The sequence below is a fragment of the Pantherophis guttatus genome, chromosome 2, assembly GCF_059756535.1.
Source record: "Pantherophis guttatus breed Tessera chromosome 2, ASM5975653v1, whole genome shotgun sequence".
Taxonomy (NCBI): Eukaryota; Metazoa; Chordata; class Lepidosauria; order Squamata; family Colubridae; genus Pantherophis; species Pantherophis guttatus.
This window is the reverse complement of record NC_142064.1, coordinates 253,895,762-253,912,486: the sequence shown is the minus strand read 5'-3', so window position 1 is coordinate 253,912,486 and position 16,725 is coordinate 253,895,762. Positions and strand designations below refer to the sequence as shown.

The following is a 16,725-nucleotide window of genomic DNA, read 5'->3' as shown; positions in this document are numbered from 1 at the left end:
AGGTCCCTTCCAACTCTGTTACTGTTACATATGCCACCATTATTATTTTTATAAATAACTCAACCAAACATACTCAATACTTCTTCCTCCTCCTATTTTCCCCCACATCAACCACTCTGTGAGGTAGGTAGGATGAAAGACAGTGACTGGCTCAAAGTCACCCAGCCGGCTTTCATGCCTATGGTGGGACTAGAACTCACAGTCTCCTGGTTTCCAGACCAGCCCCTTAACCAGTAGCCCAAACTGGCATTCTTCTTTCTAACAAAGTTCTTGGCAAAGTTTACAATCCCTTCGGAGTTTCATAATGAAGCATAACAGGACTCAGATGGACTTTGGCAAACATGTTTTCTCCTACTGTGCACGCATACCTGCAGCTGTCATGCATGTGTACAATTTCTGGAGATGATAACATTTATATTGTAATTATTAAAATCACTATAATTGCCAGTGTTGTTATTTGTCCCTAGTGCCACCACTGTTATTTGTCCCTAGTGCCAAGAACTTTGAAGGTTTTCTCGTGTCACTTCAGATGATGAGGCTGATGGTATTTAAAATTACAAATAATTTCTTCAGCAAATCCAGAAAATATGTGGTAGATAATTATACCAATAGTTACTATGATTCGGGCTTTGGATTCCCATAAATTAGGAATCATGTAGGATCAACCCTCCTAAAATTCAGAAATATCTTTTTAAGTACTAAAGGTAAGCCTTTTACAAAGTCAGTGTTTTTTTTAAAAAAAGATGGTTCTGCTATTACTGTTTTATTTGAACTTTGGGGCAGTAACAACTCAAAGACCAAGTCGGTCAATGCTAAAAATGTATCCTTATAACTATTATCAATGGGGAGATTACCTCGTTGCTGGAGTCATACCCACCAGGACAGCTGTGTTTCCAACACACATTTTCAGATCTGACCCTTCCAGAGACTTTTTCCCGTAAGTTAGCTTTCAATTTGTCTTCTCCAATTTAGTTCCTCCTTAGTGGAATCAGCAATGTAGGTTGTTTTTTATACTAGCAGTAGCATACTCTTAGATTCCCAATTTTGGGAAAAATAAAGTGCTTTAAAATATGAGAGATGTTACAAAGTGAAGAGAGAAAACACCAAGGTTCACATGAGGATTTTAGTAAAGTATGAGCTAGTGGATAAATCATAAGGTATGTAGTCATTAAGAATTGACAGCAACTTGAGAGCACTTCATCAACCAGATAAAGGCCCTTATTTCCACATGCAATGCTGTATTTTGACACCTGTTCTTGGAAAGTTGCTGTCCACACTTTGCTTTTTATTGAGATTTCAGGAATGCTGATATTTTTTTTAAAAAAAACTGTCATCTTCTAGTGTGATGTTTTCTCCAGTAATCTTGGAGCTATCTTATCTGGGATTCAAATGGATGGGTTAAAAGCTTTTGAAGGAGCAATTCCTTTGAAATGTTCAGGACCATGAGATTTTTAGTTGAAAGAGCAAGCTTAAGAAATAGCATTTAAATGGGCTGATGTCCAGTTTAACTTTTATTCTAGGTTACTGGAAAGGAACTTTCAACATATCTTTGCCATCTTAATAGCCATTGAGGAGATCAACCAAAACTCCCTGCTGTTGCCCAATATTACTCTCGGCTACAGCATCTACGAAAATTGTTTCAGCACAAGGACAACCTATGAAGCCATCATAGATATACTTTCTTCCAGTCATGGGATGGTCCCTAATTTCAAGTGTGGAAGGGAAGACAGTCCCTTGGCTGTGATTCAAGGAGGGGACTTTGAAACCTTCTTTCAGATGGCTACCATGTTAAGTATTTACAAGATCCCTCAGGTATGAACAAGTCCACACTTTTGAGGGGAACCACTCCCATCAACTCTGCAAAAATTTGAAAAAGGACATTGTGTGGACAATGTAAAGTGTGTTAGTTCTTTTCTTCGGTTTGGGAGCCTTTTACTGAAGTTTGACACAAATAAATTGTGATATATAAGAATATGAATGGATAGAATTTGACTGGTGGTTCTGGACTTCTGACTGAAGAAGGAAGTCCATATAGAATGGACCTCTGAGGATTCCCCTTGCGTCTCATTCAGTGAGGCCCAAGAAAGAAGAAAGGATGGAAACAACATGAAATGTTCTTTTGAAGAACAATGGAGGAAAATAATTTCTACTTTATAGATTTGCTTTCAGAATGTTTTCTAAATTTCCTTTGGGTATTATTTATTACATATTTTCAGACAACTTCCATAAATATCCTCTATACAACTTAGGTGATATAAATATATATTTAAAGCAATATCAGAAATATGGAAGAGAGAGGAATGTACTGTATATGCTCTCAGTTTTTATATTTTGCATGCCGTGAAGCTATATGGAAACTGGAGTGGGCTTTAAATGTTAATATTTTTTTTGGCAAATTACATTTGGTATTAAAAAAGTTAAATATTTCAATAAACATATGCATAGAAATGTATAGACTGGGGAAATATGCAAAAATATGTGATTACAGAAGATCATTTGTAAAAGTGACCATATACAAAAATGCATTTACTAGGAATAGAATAGAATAACAGAGTTGGAAGGGACCTTGGAGGTCTTCTAGTCCAACCCCCTGCCCAGGCAGGAAACCCTACACCACTTCAGACAAATGATTATCCAACATCATCTTAAAAATTTCCAGTGTTGGGGCATTCACAACTTCTGGAGGCAAGTTGTTCCATTGATTAATTGTTCTAACTGTCAGGAAATTTCTCCTTTGTTCTAAATTGCTTCTCTCCTTGATTGGTTTCCACCCATTGCTTCTTGTCCTACCCTCAGGTGCTTTGGAGAATAGCTTGAGTCCCTCTTCTTTGTGGCAGCCCCTGAGATATCGGAACACTGCTATCATGTCTCCCCTAGTCCTTCTTTTCATTAAACTAGACATACCCAGTTCCTGCAACCGTTCTTCATATGTTTTAGCCTCCAGTCCCCTAATCATCTTTGTTGCTCTTCTCTGCATTCTTTCTAGAGTCTCCACATCTTTTTTACATCGTAAAAAATAATGTGTCATTTTTTTTGTATAAAACACATACCTGTAAGAGATATGATAAATTTCACAGAATTAAAGACACAGTTCAGACCAGTAGACAGAAATGCAAAGCAATTTCAATTTTAAAATTTCAGAAAAACAATAATAAGCAACTGGGGTTTGAATATAAGATTGCCTTTTGTTACTTTCTCAATTCTAAACCTGACATTATGCAAATTGTTTGAAAATTATTGTAAATACATAGCAGGTTAATATGGATTTTTGAAAATCATTTTAAGCATTTAAAAATGGCAGACAGGGGGGGCACTATGTTTTTGTGTGATACACTAACATGAAATATATTATTTATTATCCTGGAGCTACTGCTACAAGACATCAAACATATATTAGAATTTAAAAAAACAAAACAAATAGCAATGAAAACTATTCTGAAAAACAATCCATTATAACCATTAATTATATTCTGGTAATAAAATCTGATGCAGATATACTCAAAAGATTTAGAAGACCAGTGGTCCTTATGGGGTCTGGGAATAAGGGGCCCAGAACTAAGCTGGACAGCTAAATTCTTTTTTAAAATAAAAATTTAAATTTTATATACACTTTTTACATTTCAATATTTGATTTGTACACCACCCAAAATCCGTCTGTGCGGGAGATGGGCAGTTTTAAGATTTGATGAATAAAATAAAAATAAATTCTTCTAAGTAAAGCTGAATTAATTCAGGGAGATGGACTTTTGAATGGCCCTTGATCAGACTTCACAGAGAGGCTAAAGCTATTTCAGATTTTTTTTTTTAAAAGAGACTTTGAATGCTATTTTGCTATTTTTGAGTGCTTAGCAGCACTAAGTGTTGATTCTTTTTCTCACTAGCTCACTTATGGCTTTGTTAACCACATTCTGAGTGATAAAGCCCAGTTCCCTTCCTCTTTCTGGATGAGCCCAAAGGAAACCCCACAGTATGTGGGGATCATGAAGCTGCTCCTGCATTTTCAGTGGACATGGATTGGACTCGTTGCCCCAAAACATGATGGCGGAGATTGGTTTATGAAGACCATTGAGACAATGGTCTTCAGGAGCGGGATCTGTGTAGCCTTCACATTTAAGGTTCCACAAATTCATATTGAGAAGCTTAATGATTTTTATGAGGTATTCTCGCGTTTTGATGCTCTCCTTACACACTGGACAAGCAAGGTGCTCATTTATTATGGGGATCTTGACACAATGCTTCTGTTGCCTCTTATGTTGTCCAACATTGAAGAAGCCAATCAAACCCCTCTGGGGAAAGTTTGGATCTCCACAGCTTTGTGGGGTTTCACCTTAAGCACAACTTTTAGATACTGGGACATCAAACCCTTCCATGGAGCACTAACCTTCTCCATCCAGGGAAACCAAAGATCTGAATTCCATGATCTTATTTTGATTCAAGATGATTCCCTTGAATCAATTTGGTCAGAAATGTTTGACTTCCATGATTCCAACTATAGATTGTCAAGGAAGACATGGAAAAGGGGCCTTGTGAGAAGAAACATGGCAGGCTTCCTCCCAGGTTGGCCCGAGAAAGGAATGTCCCCAGAGAGCTACAACATCTACCACGCAGTCTATGCTGTGGCACACGCCCTCCAGGATATCTTCACATCCTTATCTAGCCATGTTGTCATTCCAAGAGAAGACAAGGTAGATCTTCCAAACCTTCTACAACCATGGCAGGTAAGAGTGAATTCCACTGAAATGATAGCTGAAGTGAATCTTACACGTTGGATGGGGTTTCTTTTCCAGAATCATTTTATTTCATTCCAGCTCTGGGAATATTTTCTGCTATTTCCTTCCAGCATTTGATTTGGTCCTTCTACATTCATTTTTTTAAAAACAATGGGTAATTGGATTTTTCATTTGCTGAAAGGCCTGGAGAGCATTTCCGTAGACCCTATTGTCCTCCTGTGCTGTGAATCGTAAATCACAAAAGGTCAATGTAGCATCCCCCTTTGTTGGGTATTTGGAGAGTTGTCGTGTTTGCATACCTGAAGATTGGGAAAGGCTGGAATGGACAATTTTAGGGTAGGCAGACTGTGGTTTTGACCAGATCTAAGGATGTTTCCCAAGAGTTGTTTTGCTATTGGAGATACCGGTATATCACAGGCTTCCGTAAAGTAGTAGACTCATGATGAAACATGAGTTGTGACAGTGTGATGCAAATACTGTGACTTACACATCCTTATCTAGTCTCCTGGAACTTGTAAGGGAAAAAATGTTTCAGCAGGCAAGAGTGAGTGCCGCTGAATGTGAAGACTATATATAAGAGGGTAAGGTTTATGATGCTATGCCATGGTCCATCATTTTTGTTCCCATCAGTTAATAGCTGATGCCCATGAGTGAAAACCACCTAAATCAACCTGTGTGCCAACCTGTGTGTAACATCCGTGTATTTCTTAATATGTCATCAGAAAGAAAATTCATTGAAAAGTCAGCATTTTTCACAATGTGATCCAAGCAACCACATACAGAAGACATTCCTCAAACAACAATCATGTTCATATAACACATTAAAGACACATCAAGTTTTAGTGTGTCAGCCAACCACATTTTATCACTAAACGTTGGGTGAATCCAGACATATGTGGTTAGGTTATGGCTTAGTGTGTTGCTCAAACCAGAAACTGTTTAAGGTATTTGTAGGATTGATTATTGAGTTTTATCTAGTATGATGAGCTCACAAAAATCTTCTATAATTACAGCAAAAATGATGAATCAAGCAAGCAAGCTAATCATGTAAAATAAGTGTTCAATTAAACTATGGATAAAATATGAAAAAATCTCCAGTATGAGCTGATATTTACTGACCTGCAAAGGGATTTTGAGTGGCTGAGATGAAACATCTACAGAGTAACTAAGTGCTATAGAAAAGAATGTACTTATAAAATACGTCCATATTTGGAATAGTGTGTTTGATTTATTAAACTACCTCAGAGATATTATGGAGAAAGCAAAGAAAATAAAGCTGGAACAATTTTCCCATAATGCAAACAGGGCCAGCTGTATTGCTAAATTTAGACAACCATTTTTAAAAATGGCCAATCCTTATCTTGTTATTTATTGTACATAAATACACTGTGTAGTAAGGAAGCAGCCAGTTTGGTGTAGTGGATAAACATCAGGCTAGAAACTGGGAAACCATGAATTCTAGCCCTGACTGGGCATGAAACCTTGGCCCAGTCATTTTCTCTCAGCCTTAGGGAGGAAGCAATGGCAAACCACTTCTAAAAAAAACCTGGCCAAAAAAACATGCAGGGATTTGTCCAGGCACTCTCTAAGAATCAGACATGACTGAATGGAATAAAGGAGCTTATGAGCTTTCCTACCTCATACAGTATGCTAATATAAAAAAGGAGCCTAATATGATGATGATGTTACCCATTCAGTCATGTCTGAGTCTTGGCAATTCTATAAGTCTCTCCACATCTTCCAAGAATCTAATGTAGGTTCAATTTAGACCGCCCAAAATTTAATATTTTTATATGGTACCCATTTGTAGCAGCACAAGACTCATTTTGTCCCCCCAAGAGTTAGAGATGGATTGGTCCAAAGTCTTGTAGTGAGATTTGATGGTAAATTAAACCCCCCACCCAATTCCCCCATTCCCCCACTCACAGTCTATTACCTCATTCATACCCTATCCTTGGAACAAGCGCCTGTCTCCTCCAGGGAGCTTCCATGGTTAAAGAGAGACTAGAACAGGGTGTCAAACTCAAGGCCCGTGAGCCGGATCTGGCCCGTGGGGTGCTTAGATCTGGGTGGGGGGGCCATCTTGGAAACAGTGAAGGACTGGCTCATGGTGTCTCTACCAGTGAACATAGAGCTTGGGAGGGTGGCGTGTGGTGCTGGCAGAGGGTTGAAGGAGGCCATTGCAGCAAAAACAGAGCTTGGGAGCCCATTTTTGCTGGCAGAGCACTTGGGCCACCACTGGCGCCCCCAACACGAGTGATGTCAAACTGGCCATGCCCACCATGGCCACAGCCACTCCACCCACCCTGAGATCAAACACAACCTTGTTATGGCCCTCAATGAAATTGAGTTTGACACGCCTGGACTACAACCTGGGTTTCCTCATTCCTGTCTAGTGCCTTCACCGTTACACCATTCTGGCTATAGGACTGAGAAGAAGGGAATGGACAGAGTCCCCAAACAGATTTTGTGGTGAAGGGGCAGTAGAACCTGGGTCTCCACATTCCTAATCCAGCCCCTTCACCCCTAGGCCTCACTGGGTCCTGGACAAAGGCAGAAGAACTAGCCCAGGGAAGGTCCATGGTGAAGGAGGTACAAGAACATGGGTCTTCCTGTTCCTATCCCTTCATGCCATACTGTTCTTATCCACGCTCTCTCAAATGGCTGCCATGGTCGTGGCTGTGAAGGAAAGGTTGCAATCTCTTAAATCTACTCACTTTAAGAGAAAGTTTGATAAGCAGAGACATGGGAGAGGTGCATGAAGTGAAGCATGGTGGGCTATGAAAAGAAAGGATGGGGAATTGTTTTTCTCCCTCCCTCATAATACTGGAATTCAGGAGGATGGGCAGCAGAGAGAGTCCACAGATTGTGTACATAAATGAACTTGGCCATTTAGGTGTCTTGCTCATCTTTTCTGTGTCTTCTGTAACCTTTCTTGAGGTTCAATGATACTTGTACTTGTGGTGTTGGAGTTTTGTTTGCTAAAAGTATTCCCAGCATGAATTTTTCTTGCTGAGTTTTTTTTTTCTTCTTTTCTTGCTTTGCTGCAACCCACCCATTGGTTTGTTGTTTTCATTGCGCTATCCTCCACCATCATTCCCATGGTGAAATTGGCTTCCTGTTTGGTCCTCACCCAAATATAGAAATGTAGAGAAATATGGAGAGAGAGAGAGAGAGAGAGAGAGAGAGAGGAAATGTTATGGGTCAAACAGCCCTGAGGTTCTGCCTTGTGACACTTCTGCAAATTCAGGGAAATTGCTCACGGGGCCAAAGTGGTTATTTTATTTCAGCATCTGGGCCTTCTTCAGGAGGAGCCAATCTCTTTAATTGGTAATAGAAACTATTTCAAATGCTCTAACATGCAGTAAACCCAGCCCTGCTCTGCCTGTCATGTCAGAAGGGGAACTTCTGTTAGCACTGAAAGAGACAATGTGAGAAGGACACCTGAAAAAACTATTACTAAAAACAGCAAGCAGGTCTTCAAAAAGACAAACTTAATGAAAGAGCAACCAGTAACACATTACAATGTACACTGTAATAAGAAATTGAAGATTTAATCTATTTGTCTGCCTGTCTTCCTATCTATCTATCTATCTATCTATCTATCTATCTATCTATCTATCTATCTATCTATCTATCTATCATCTATCTATTTAATTTATCATCTGTCTGTCTACCATCTATCAATATCTATTAATATCCATCTCTCTCTCATATCTATCACCACCATCATCTATTATCTATCTATCTATCTATCTATCTATCTATCTATCTATCTATCTATCTATCTATCTATCTATCTATCTCTACCTACCTACCTACCTACCTATCTATCACCACCATCATCTAATCTCTCTCTCTCTCTCTCTCTCTCTCCATCCATCCACCATCATCTCTCTTTTTCTCAGATCTATTTATATTCAGGTAGTCTTCAGCTTATGACCCCAGTTAGGACCAGAATTTCCATGGCCAGGCAATGCAGGTGTTAACTAAGATGTGCCCAATTTTACAACCTTTTTTGCCATGGTTGTTAAGTGGATCACTGCAATTATTAAGTGAATCAACATGGTTGTTAAGTGATTCTGACTTCCATTGACTTTGGTTGTTGAAAACTGACTGGAAAATAGCAATCACCATGATCTCAAGACACTGCAACCATCAAAAATAACTGCCAGTTGCCAAGCTCCTGAATTTTCATTCCTTGGTCATAGGGATGCTGCATTGGTCATGAGTTCAAGGACCGGTCGTCACCTTTTTCAGTGCTGTTGTAAGTTGAGGAGTCCCTGTAAGTATATAATACAGTATTAAATCCTCACTTTCTTAAGCTTTACAGAAACTTTCTTATAGCTTTATGTTACGTTTCTTATAAAGACTGGATTTCTGTGGGCACCAGGCATTCCAGAGAAAATTATTGCAGATATATTTTTCTGACATTATCAAACTGATTTACCTGATTAGTTTGGGTGTGTGTGTGTGTGTTGTGTTCCCTTTCTCATTCCAGCTTCACCCTTTTTTGAAAACTGTCTGCTTTAACACTATAATCGGAGAAGAGATATTTTTTGATGAAGATGGGGAGTTGGTGGCCAACTATGACATTGTGAATTTGGCTGTATTTCCAAACAAGTCAGCTGTACGGAAGACCGTGGGAAAACTAGATCTAACTAGATCTACAGGTCTAGTGATGAGCATTCAGGAAGAGGCCGTTGTGTGGCCCAGCTCATTTAATCAGGTGGGAAGGAGACTTAAATTCCACAAAGCCAATTAATGTAGGAATTAAAAGTGTGAGTTGAAATTCAGCAGAATTTGTCAAATAATCTTAGCCAACTGCTATCTCTCAGGTGTTACCTCTTTGTTGTTGTTCAATTGCTAAATTGTGTCTGACTTTTCATGACCCCGTGGACCACAGCACACCAGGCCTCCCTACCCCACTGTCCTCCATTGTCTCCTGGAGTTTGTCCACGCTCATGGCCATTGCATCAATGACACTATCTAACCATCCCACCCTCTGCCATCCCCTTCTCCTTTTGCCTTCCATCTTTCCCAACACAGGCTCTTTTCCCTTGAGTCCTCTCTTCTCATTAGGGGGCCTAAGTATTTCAGCTTCAGCTTCAGGATCTGTCTTTCCAAAGAACAGTCAGGGTTGATTTCCTTTAGCATTGACTGATTTGATCTCTTTGCAGTCCAAGGGATTCTCAAGAGACAGAATAAGAATAACAGAGTTGGAAGGGACCTTGTAGGTCATCTAGTCTCCTGCCCAAGCAGGAGACCCTACACCATTTCTTATAGATGGCAATCCAGTCTCTTCTTGAAAGCTTCCATTGATGAAGCTCCCAGAACTTCTGAAGGCAAAGCTGTTCCATTGGTTGATTGTTCTCACTGTCAGAAAATTTCTCCTTATTTCTAGGTTGAATCTCTCCTTGATCAGTTTTCATCCATTATTCCTTGTCTGGCCTTCAGGTGCTTTGGAAAAATAGGCTGACCCCCTCATCTCTGTGGACAGCCCTCAAGTATTGGAACATTGCTATCATGTCTCACTTGGTCCTTCTCTTCACTAGACTTCTTCACCACCACAATTCGAAAACATTAATTCTTTGGTGCTTAGCCGTCCTTATAGTCCAGCTCTCACAGCCATACTTTATTACTGAGAAAACCATAGCTTGGACTATACAGTGTTAACTGTTAGGGATAAAGTAACATTAGATGACTGTAACCAGCCTGATCACATAATTCACACAAAATGCCTTGATTAGGCCTAGCAAAATGTAGGCAAGCTTCTTTGTTACTGGGAAGATATGGAAGAAATATTTTGCAACAGCTTGAAGTTTAAGAGATAAACAACATAAGGTTTCATGGATGAGAATCCATTTCATAGGGCCCGACCTACCATTGGACAGGGGTGGGAAGTGATTACCTCAGACAGCAACTACTTCAAGGTGGGGAAAAGGCTCCATGGCCATTGGGGATTGCTGACACAAAACCCACAAATGTATTTGCACAAATAAAACACCGATCCTCAACCACTGTTGTTTCCTTGACACTCTTCAGACAAGGCCTCGTTCGGTCTGTACCGAACGCTGCCAACCAGGATACCGAAAAGTGATCCCTGAAGGACGCCAAGTATGCTGCCATGATTGTGCCCCTTGCAGAGGAGGGACAATTTCTACCCAAACAGGTAGGTTGCTCTGAAAACATGGCATGTGTCAGATGACCAAAGGCAGATTCATTGACAATTTTTGTTTTCTGTAGGTCTTACAGCAACTTTAATCATCTTTGCAAGTTCAAATCCAGAGCGTTTGGATCAAAAGAGTTGGTACCTCAACATATTGAGCTTTTTTGACCCCCATATTGAGCCCCAATACACACCTTAAAAAGGAAAGATCTAAACAAGCCCCAGGTAGAACCTTTCTGATGGTGCTGTCTGTGGTTCTTAGCTAGACCATATTTGTCTGAAATGGTATAGAGTTTCCTGCCTAAGCAGGGGGTTGGACTAGAAGACCTCTAAGGTCCCTTCCAACTCTCTTTTTCTATTCTATTCTATCTCTATATCTTCACCCATATATATTCCCACTATTAGATTCAAAAAGCCAATTTGGTGTAGTGGTTAAGGTATCAGGCTAGAGACCAGAGATCATGAGTTCTAATCCTGCTTTAGGAACAAAGCCAGATGGGCACGCTTGGGCCAATCACTTTCTCTCAGCCTTAGGAAAGAGATAATGGCAAACCAGTTCCAAAACCAAGAAAACTTAAGGGATTTGTCCAGACAGTCACCAGGAGTCAATACTAGTTTGAAGGTATGTATGTGTGTGTGTATGAATGAATGAATGAACGATATAGCTTTAGTAATCAGCATTAGTGTTAGTGTAATCAGGGCTAAATAACATCCACAGTGTCCACAACACACACAGTGATCTCTGGAGACTTTTGACTGTTAAGTTAAAATAAATATTAAACAGGTGTATGTTTTAATTTCAAAAGAAGCAGCTTTGGAGCTATTTTTTTGTGATTGATAGAGAACTGGGACTGTGTAAACATTTGGGGGAAAAACGCATGGGCACAAGAGAAAATAAAAATCCTTGGGAAGCACTGTGTGGCTGTTTTGCCCAGTTGTTTCTGTAAGAGGATGCATGTACTGCTACTTGGCTGGTAGTTCCATCAGAAGTGCTGCCCACCATAAAAAATATTAGAAGATGTCTATGGAGATTCTCAGCCATCCAGGTCTTGGTCGTCCCAAAGGTGCTTTTTCAAGAGGCAACTGGACTTTCTGTTTTTTCTTTGAAGATGTTTCGTTTCTCATCCAAGAAGCTTTTTCAGCTCTCATTAGAAGATGTCCTGTTCCTGGTCTATCTATCTCGTGATTAATAGATTATATGCAGGGGTGGGTTCTAATTTTTTTTACTACTGGTTCTGTGGGCGTGGCTTATTTTGTGGGCGTGGTTTGATGGTCATGTGACAATTCTTTAGGATTTAGCAGAGGTACTTGTCTACCAGGCTTTTAACTGTTTGCAGAGCTGTACCGATCTACCCATTTGTTCTTGGAGCGTTCCGGTCTACCCATTTGTTTTTGTAGGCACCGGTCTACCCATTTGTTTTTCGAGCGCACTGGTCTACCACCGCACTGCCTTTTAACACTGATCAGCTGTAGGGCGGCCCTTTGAAGCCCCGCGGCAAGAGTTTAAACAGTTTTTTCCTTCTAGCTGATCAGCTGGGACTCGGGAGGCAGCGAATAATGTGGGGGGTGGGCGGAGGGCCCAGCTCCCGAACAAAGAGAACTGGTTCGGTGACATCATATTGTCACTGCTACCGGTTCGGCTGAACCGGGCCGAACCGGGAGGAACCCGCCACTGATTATATGCCATTGAATCATTTTTGACTCCTCACAGCTACATACAATAGATAGATTTTCTCCATGACAATCTGTCCCCAAGCTTCTAATGTTGCACTCAATGCCATTGTAACAGAGTCTGTCGATCTTACAGGTAGTTCTCGACTTATGACAGGTTGCTTAGCAACTTTTCAAAATTACAATGGATCCTCCCCCACAAAAGGGACTTATGGCCCGGTTTTGAAGTAGTGTCATCACTCTCCCCCCACCCCCCTGCAGTTATGTGACTGTATTTTGAGAGCTTGGCAACTGGCCTGCATTGCCAGCTGTATGCAGAACCTCACGGTCACATGATTGTGATTTAAAACATTTTTGCCAGAAATTGGCACAGAATAGAATAGAATAGAATAGAATAGAATAGAATAGAATAGAATAGAATAGAATAGAATAGAATAGAATAGAATAACAGAGTTGAAGAGGACCTTGGAGGTCTTGTAGTCCAACCCTCTGCCCAGGCAGGAAACCCTGCACCACTTCAGACCAATGGTGGGTTCCTCCCGGTTCGGCCTGGTTCTCCCGAGCCGGTAGCAGTGACGATATGACGTCACCAAACCGGTTCTGCCCCCCCTGCCGCCCTGTGCCAGGAAAGCCTCCAGAGCCTGGGGAAGGTGAAAAACAGGCCTACCATAAGTACCAAAAGTCTGGAAACAGATCCATTTCCGGACTCCAGAGGAGGCCCTTTTCGCCCTTCCGGAGGCTTGAGGAAAGCCTCTGGAGCCTGGGGAGGGTGAAAACACCACCACCCCACCATGGTGCAGGAGGCCGAGTAGGTCACGCCCCCATGGCCATGGCCATCCAGCAACTGGGCAGAGAACTGGTTGCTAAAAATTTTCAATCCCACTCCTCCACTGACAGTATCTAAAAGCAGGGATTCCTAAACCTTTTGTTATTTAGTTAATGTAATCTTGACATTTCCTAAAAATCCAAATACCAAAATGAAAACAATACAATGAAACTTCGGGGATGATAGATTCATTTATTGGGACAAGGGAACTAAAAGATGTCTTCAGATGTCCCCACTGAGTCTGTCTATACTTCCCCAAGGGAGGTGCACCTCAAGTATGGAAACTGTGGTTAAATATACCTCTTCCTCTCTTCTGTATTCTAGCCATTGCCGCTACATTTAACTAAAGTAGCTGTCAAAAAAGCCCTTGATGCAAAAATCGAAAAAGCGCAGCCGTACTATTATTTCACCTTCACAGCTCTAAGAAATTATTACATTCACTGTAGGATGGGGAGCTGTATAGCCAGAAACTGTTCTGCCCCAGCTACAAACCCCAAAGAATGCAGCAAACACAAAGTCCGTATAAACCTTAGTTTACTAATTAAGGACTACGAATGAGTTTTCTTAGTAGTTGTTCGAACACAGTTTAAAACAGTCTTTTCTGAACAAGGGCTGTTAATTTAACTTAATTAACAGCCGACAAGAATACAAAGAATAATAACTCAATTCTGAAGCACAGTATTTCAGATAACCGTAATCTTACTGTGGTTGGCAGAATGCCCAGAAGCAATTTGCAGGAAAACTGACAAGAGATAAACAAGAGCCGAATGAAACGTTTCTGGAATCAAAACGCAAAGGAATATGAACAAAGTTGTTTCCTGCAAATTGCCTCAGTTGTCATCCTTCCTTAAATAAGCTAGGGGAGTGGCCAATTAGCCCCAAGCCTTACTCTCGAGGAGACCTCCTCCTGAGGAGCCACTCCTGCCTTTTGGCAGCTCTGCGCGCCCGTGCATTGAGAAGAGGCTCCTCCTCTTCTTCCTCTTCACTTATGGGAGCTTCTGGAGGTTCCGAAGGCCCTGGCTGAATCCCCGCCTCTGGCACCACATCTTCTCCAGCCTCCTCATTGTCTGACTTGAGTGCCAGCTGCACAGGCTGCTGGCACATCACCACACCAGCCTCCTCGCTGTTGGAATCAGCTACTAACTGCACAGGCCGTTGATGGGCCACAACAGAAACTTCCACACAGGACAAATGTTCAGATAGCTATTTTGTTTATTTTGCATACAAATATACAGCAAACATGGATTGGATATGCTTCAATTTCTCTTAATACCAATAGCCCTTAGACTTATATACTGCTTTACAGTGCTTTACAGCAGGGGTGGGTTCTACTTACCTTTACTACCGGTTCGCATCGTGCCCACATGTGCATGCAGATGCACATGAGCAGATCACTTTTGATGACATTCGGGTCAGTGGGCATAGCCTCCCGCCGGTTTTACTACCGGTTCTATAGAACCAGTCCGAACCGGGGGCAACCCACCACTGCTTTACAGCCCTCTCTAAGAAGTTGACAGAATCAGCATATTGCCCCCAACAGTTTGGCTCCTCATTTTACCCACCTCAGAAGGATGGAAGGCTGAGTCAACCTTGAGCCTGGTGAGATCTGAACTGCCAAATTTGCAGGCAGCCGGTAGTCAGCAGAAGTAGCCTGCAGTACTGCACTCTAACCACTGCGCCACCGTGGCTAATGGAGTGGAGTGCAAAATTCTGTTGTGCCAGGACTTGTAGCAACTTTAGCCAAGGCACTGTCTGAGAAATTGATTGACTCAAGATGTTCCCTATGATAGTTTGGCTTGGGTAGGCATAAAACAATCGCAATTAACTTTACCTTGCTGTGTCAGAGATGAGGGTTGCAAATGCTCAATGACATGGAAGGGTCATTGATGCTTTAGTATTATCTCAGCAGTTTTCAATCTCTAGATTTGCCTTCTTCCATGAGACTCATATCCTAGATTTTGACGCTCTTTAAGAAATTGCAATAAAAACCAGGATAAAAGAGAAAATGTCAATTATTGTGGAAAAAAATACCAGGTGCTGAAGTTTCCAAATATATTGTGTTTTTCAGATGCAGTTGATTGTCATGAGTGCGCCAAAGATCAATATCCAAACTATGGCAGAGATCAATGTATCCCCAAGATTATAGTCTTTTTAGCCTATGATGAATGTCTGGGAATCACTCTGAGTTTCTTTGCCCTGTGCTTAAGTCTAGCTACAGTTCTGATTTTAGGAATCTTCATTAAATACCTAGACACACCATTGGTCAAAGCCAACAACCAAAAGCTCACCTACACCATCCTCATCTCCCTCCTGCTTTGCTCCTTATCCTCCTTCTTATTCATTGGTCCCCCTCACAAAGTGAGTTGTCTCCTGCGCCAAACTGCCTTTAGCATCATCTTTTCAATCGCTGTCTCTGCCGTGCTGGCCAAAACTCTGACTGTGGTGCTGGCATTCATGGCTACCAAACCAGGAAACAAGATGAACAAGTGTCTGGGGAAGAATTTGGCAATGGCTGTGGTACTCACTGGGTCCATAATTCAGTGTGGCATCTGCGTGACTTGGATTGGAATTTCTCCTCCCTTCCCAGAACTTGACACTGATTCTCAGATTGGACAGCTGGTACTGCAATGCAACGAAGGATCTGTCGTCATGTTTTACAGCGCACTTGGTTACATGGGCATTCTGGCGGCCATCTGTTTCATTGTGGCTTTCCTAGCCAGAGAGTTGCCAGGAGGTTTCAATGAAGCCAAGCTGATCACCTTCAGTATGCTGGTCTTTTGCAGTGTTTGGGTGTCCTTCGTGCCAAGTTACTTGAGCACCAGGGGCAAATACATGGTAGCTGTGCAGGTTTTCTCCATCTTGACTTCCAGCGCTGGGCTAGTGGGATGCATCTTCCTTCCCAAGTGTTACATAATTATATTGCAGCCTCATCTCAACACCAAAGAGCACCTAATGATGAAAAGAAGAAAGGAATAGTTTTATGAAATTTACTATAGAAATGACAAGCTCCGATTTGAGTGTACCGATGTAATAAATGACTTAATATGAACCCCAGGGAGAGAAAAAGAAATATTTATTCTTTCAATATGTGGGTTTGAATAAATAGGAGAACTTTTGTCTGGAAGCTGACACCTGCTGAAGTAAAAAAAAAAAAAAAAAAGTAAAAAAAAGCCTCCAAAATATTTGGCCAGCAGTTTAATTCAGGAGAAAGCATTCAAAAATCCAGCTTCTACTTTTTGATAAAACTGATAGAGGCTGCTAAGGAATAGAAATGAAATGGTTACATAAATTAGCTTCCTCCCCCCCCCCCCGCGCTTTTGGTCTTATGG

The 16,725-nt window shown here is 41.2% G+C and overlaps 1 protein-coding gene across 1 annotated transcript; it reads left to right on the top strand.

The window, feature by feature from the left end:
* Nucleotides 1-809: 809 nt before the first annotated feature.
* Nucleotides 810-16,698, top strand: LOC117668035 (vomeronasal type-2 receptor 26-like). The gene is made up of 6 exons (XM_087885180.1): nt 810-937; nt 1,521-1,812; nt 3,882-4,718; nt 9,232-9,459; nt 10,776-10,902; nt 15,465-16,698. Exons 1-6 carry the CDS (start codon nt 810-812, stop codon nt 16,370-16,372), a joined length of 2,520 nt encoding a protein of 839 aa, XP_087741306.1. The 3' UTR covers nt 16,373-16,698.
* Nucleotides 16,699-16,725: the final 27 nt, after the last annotated feature.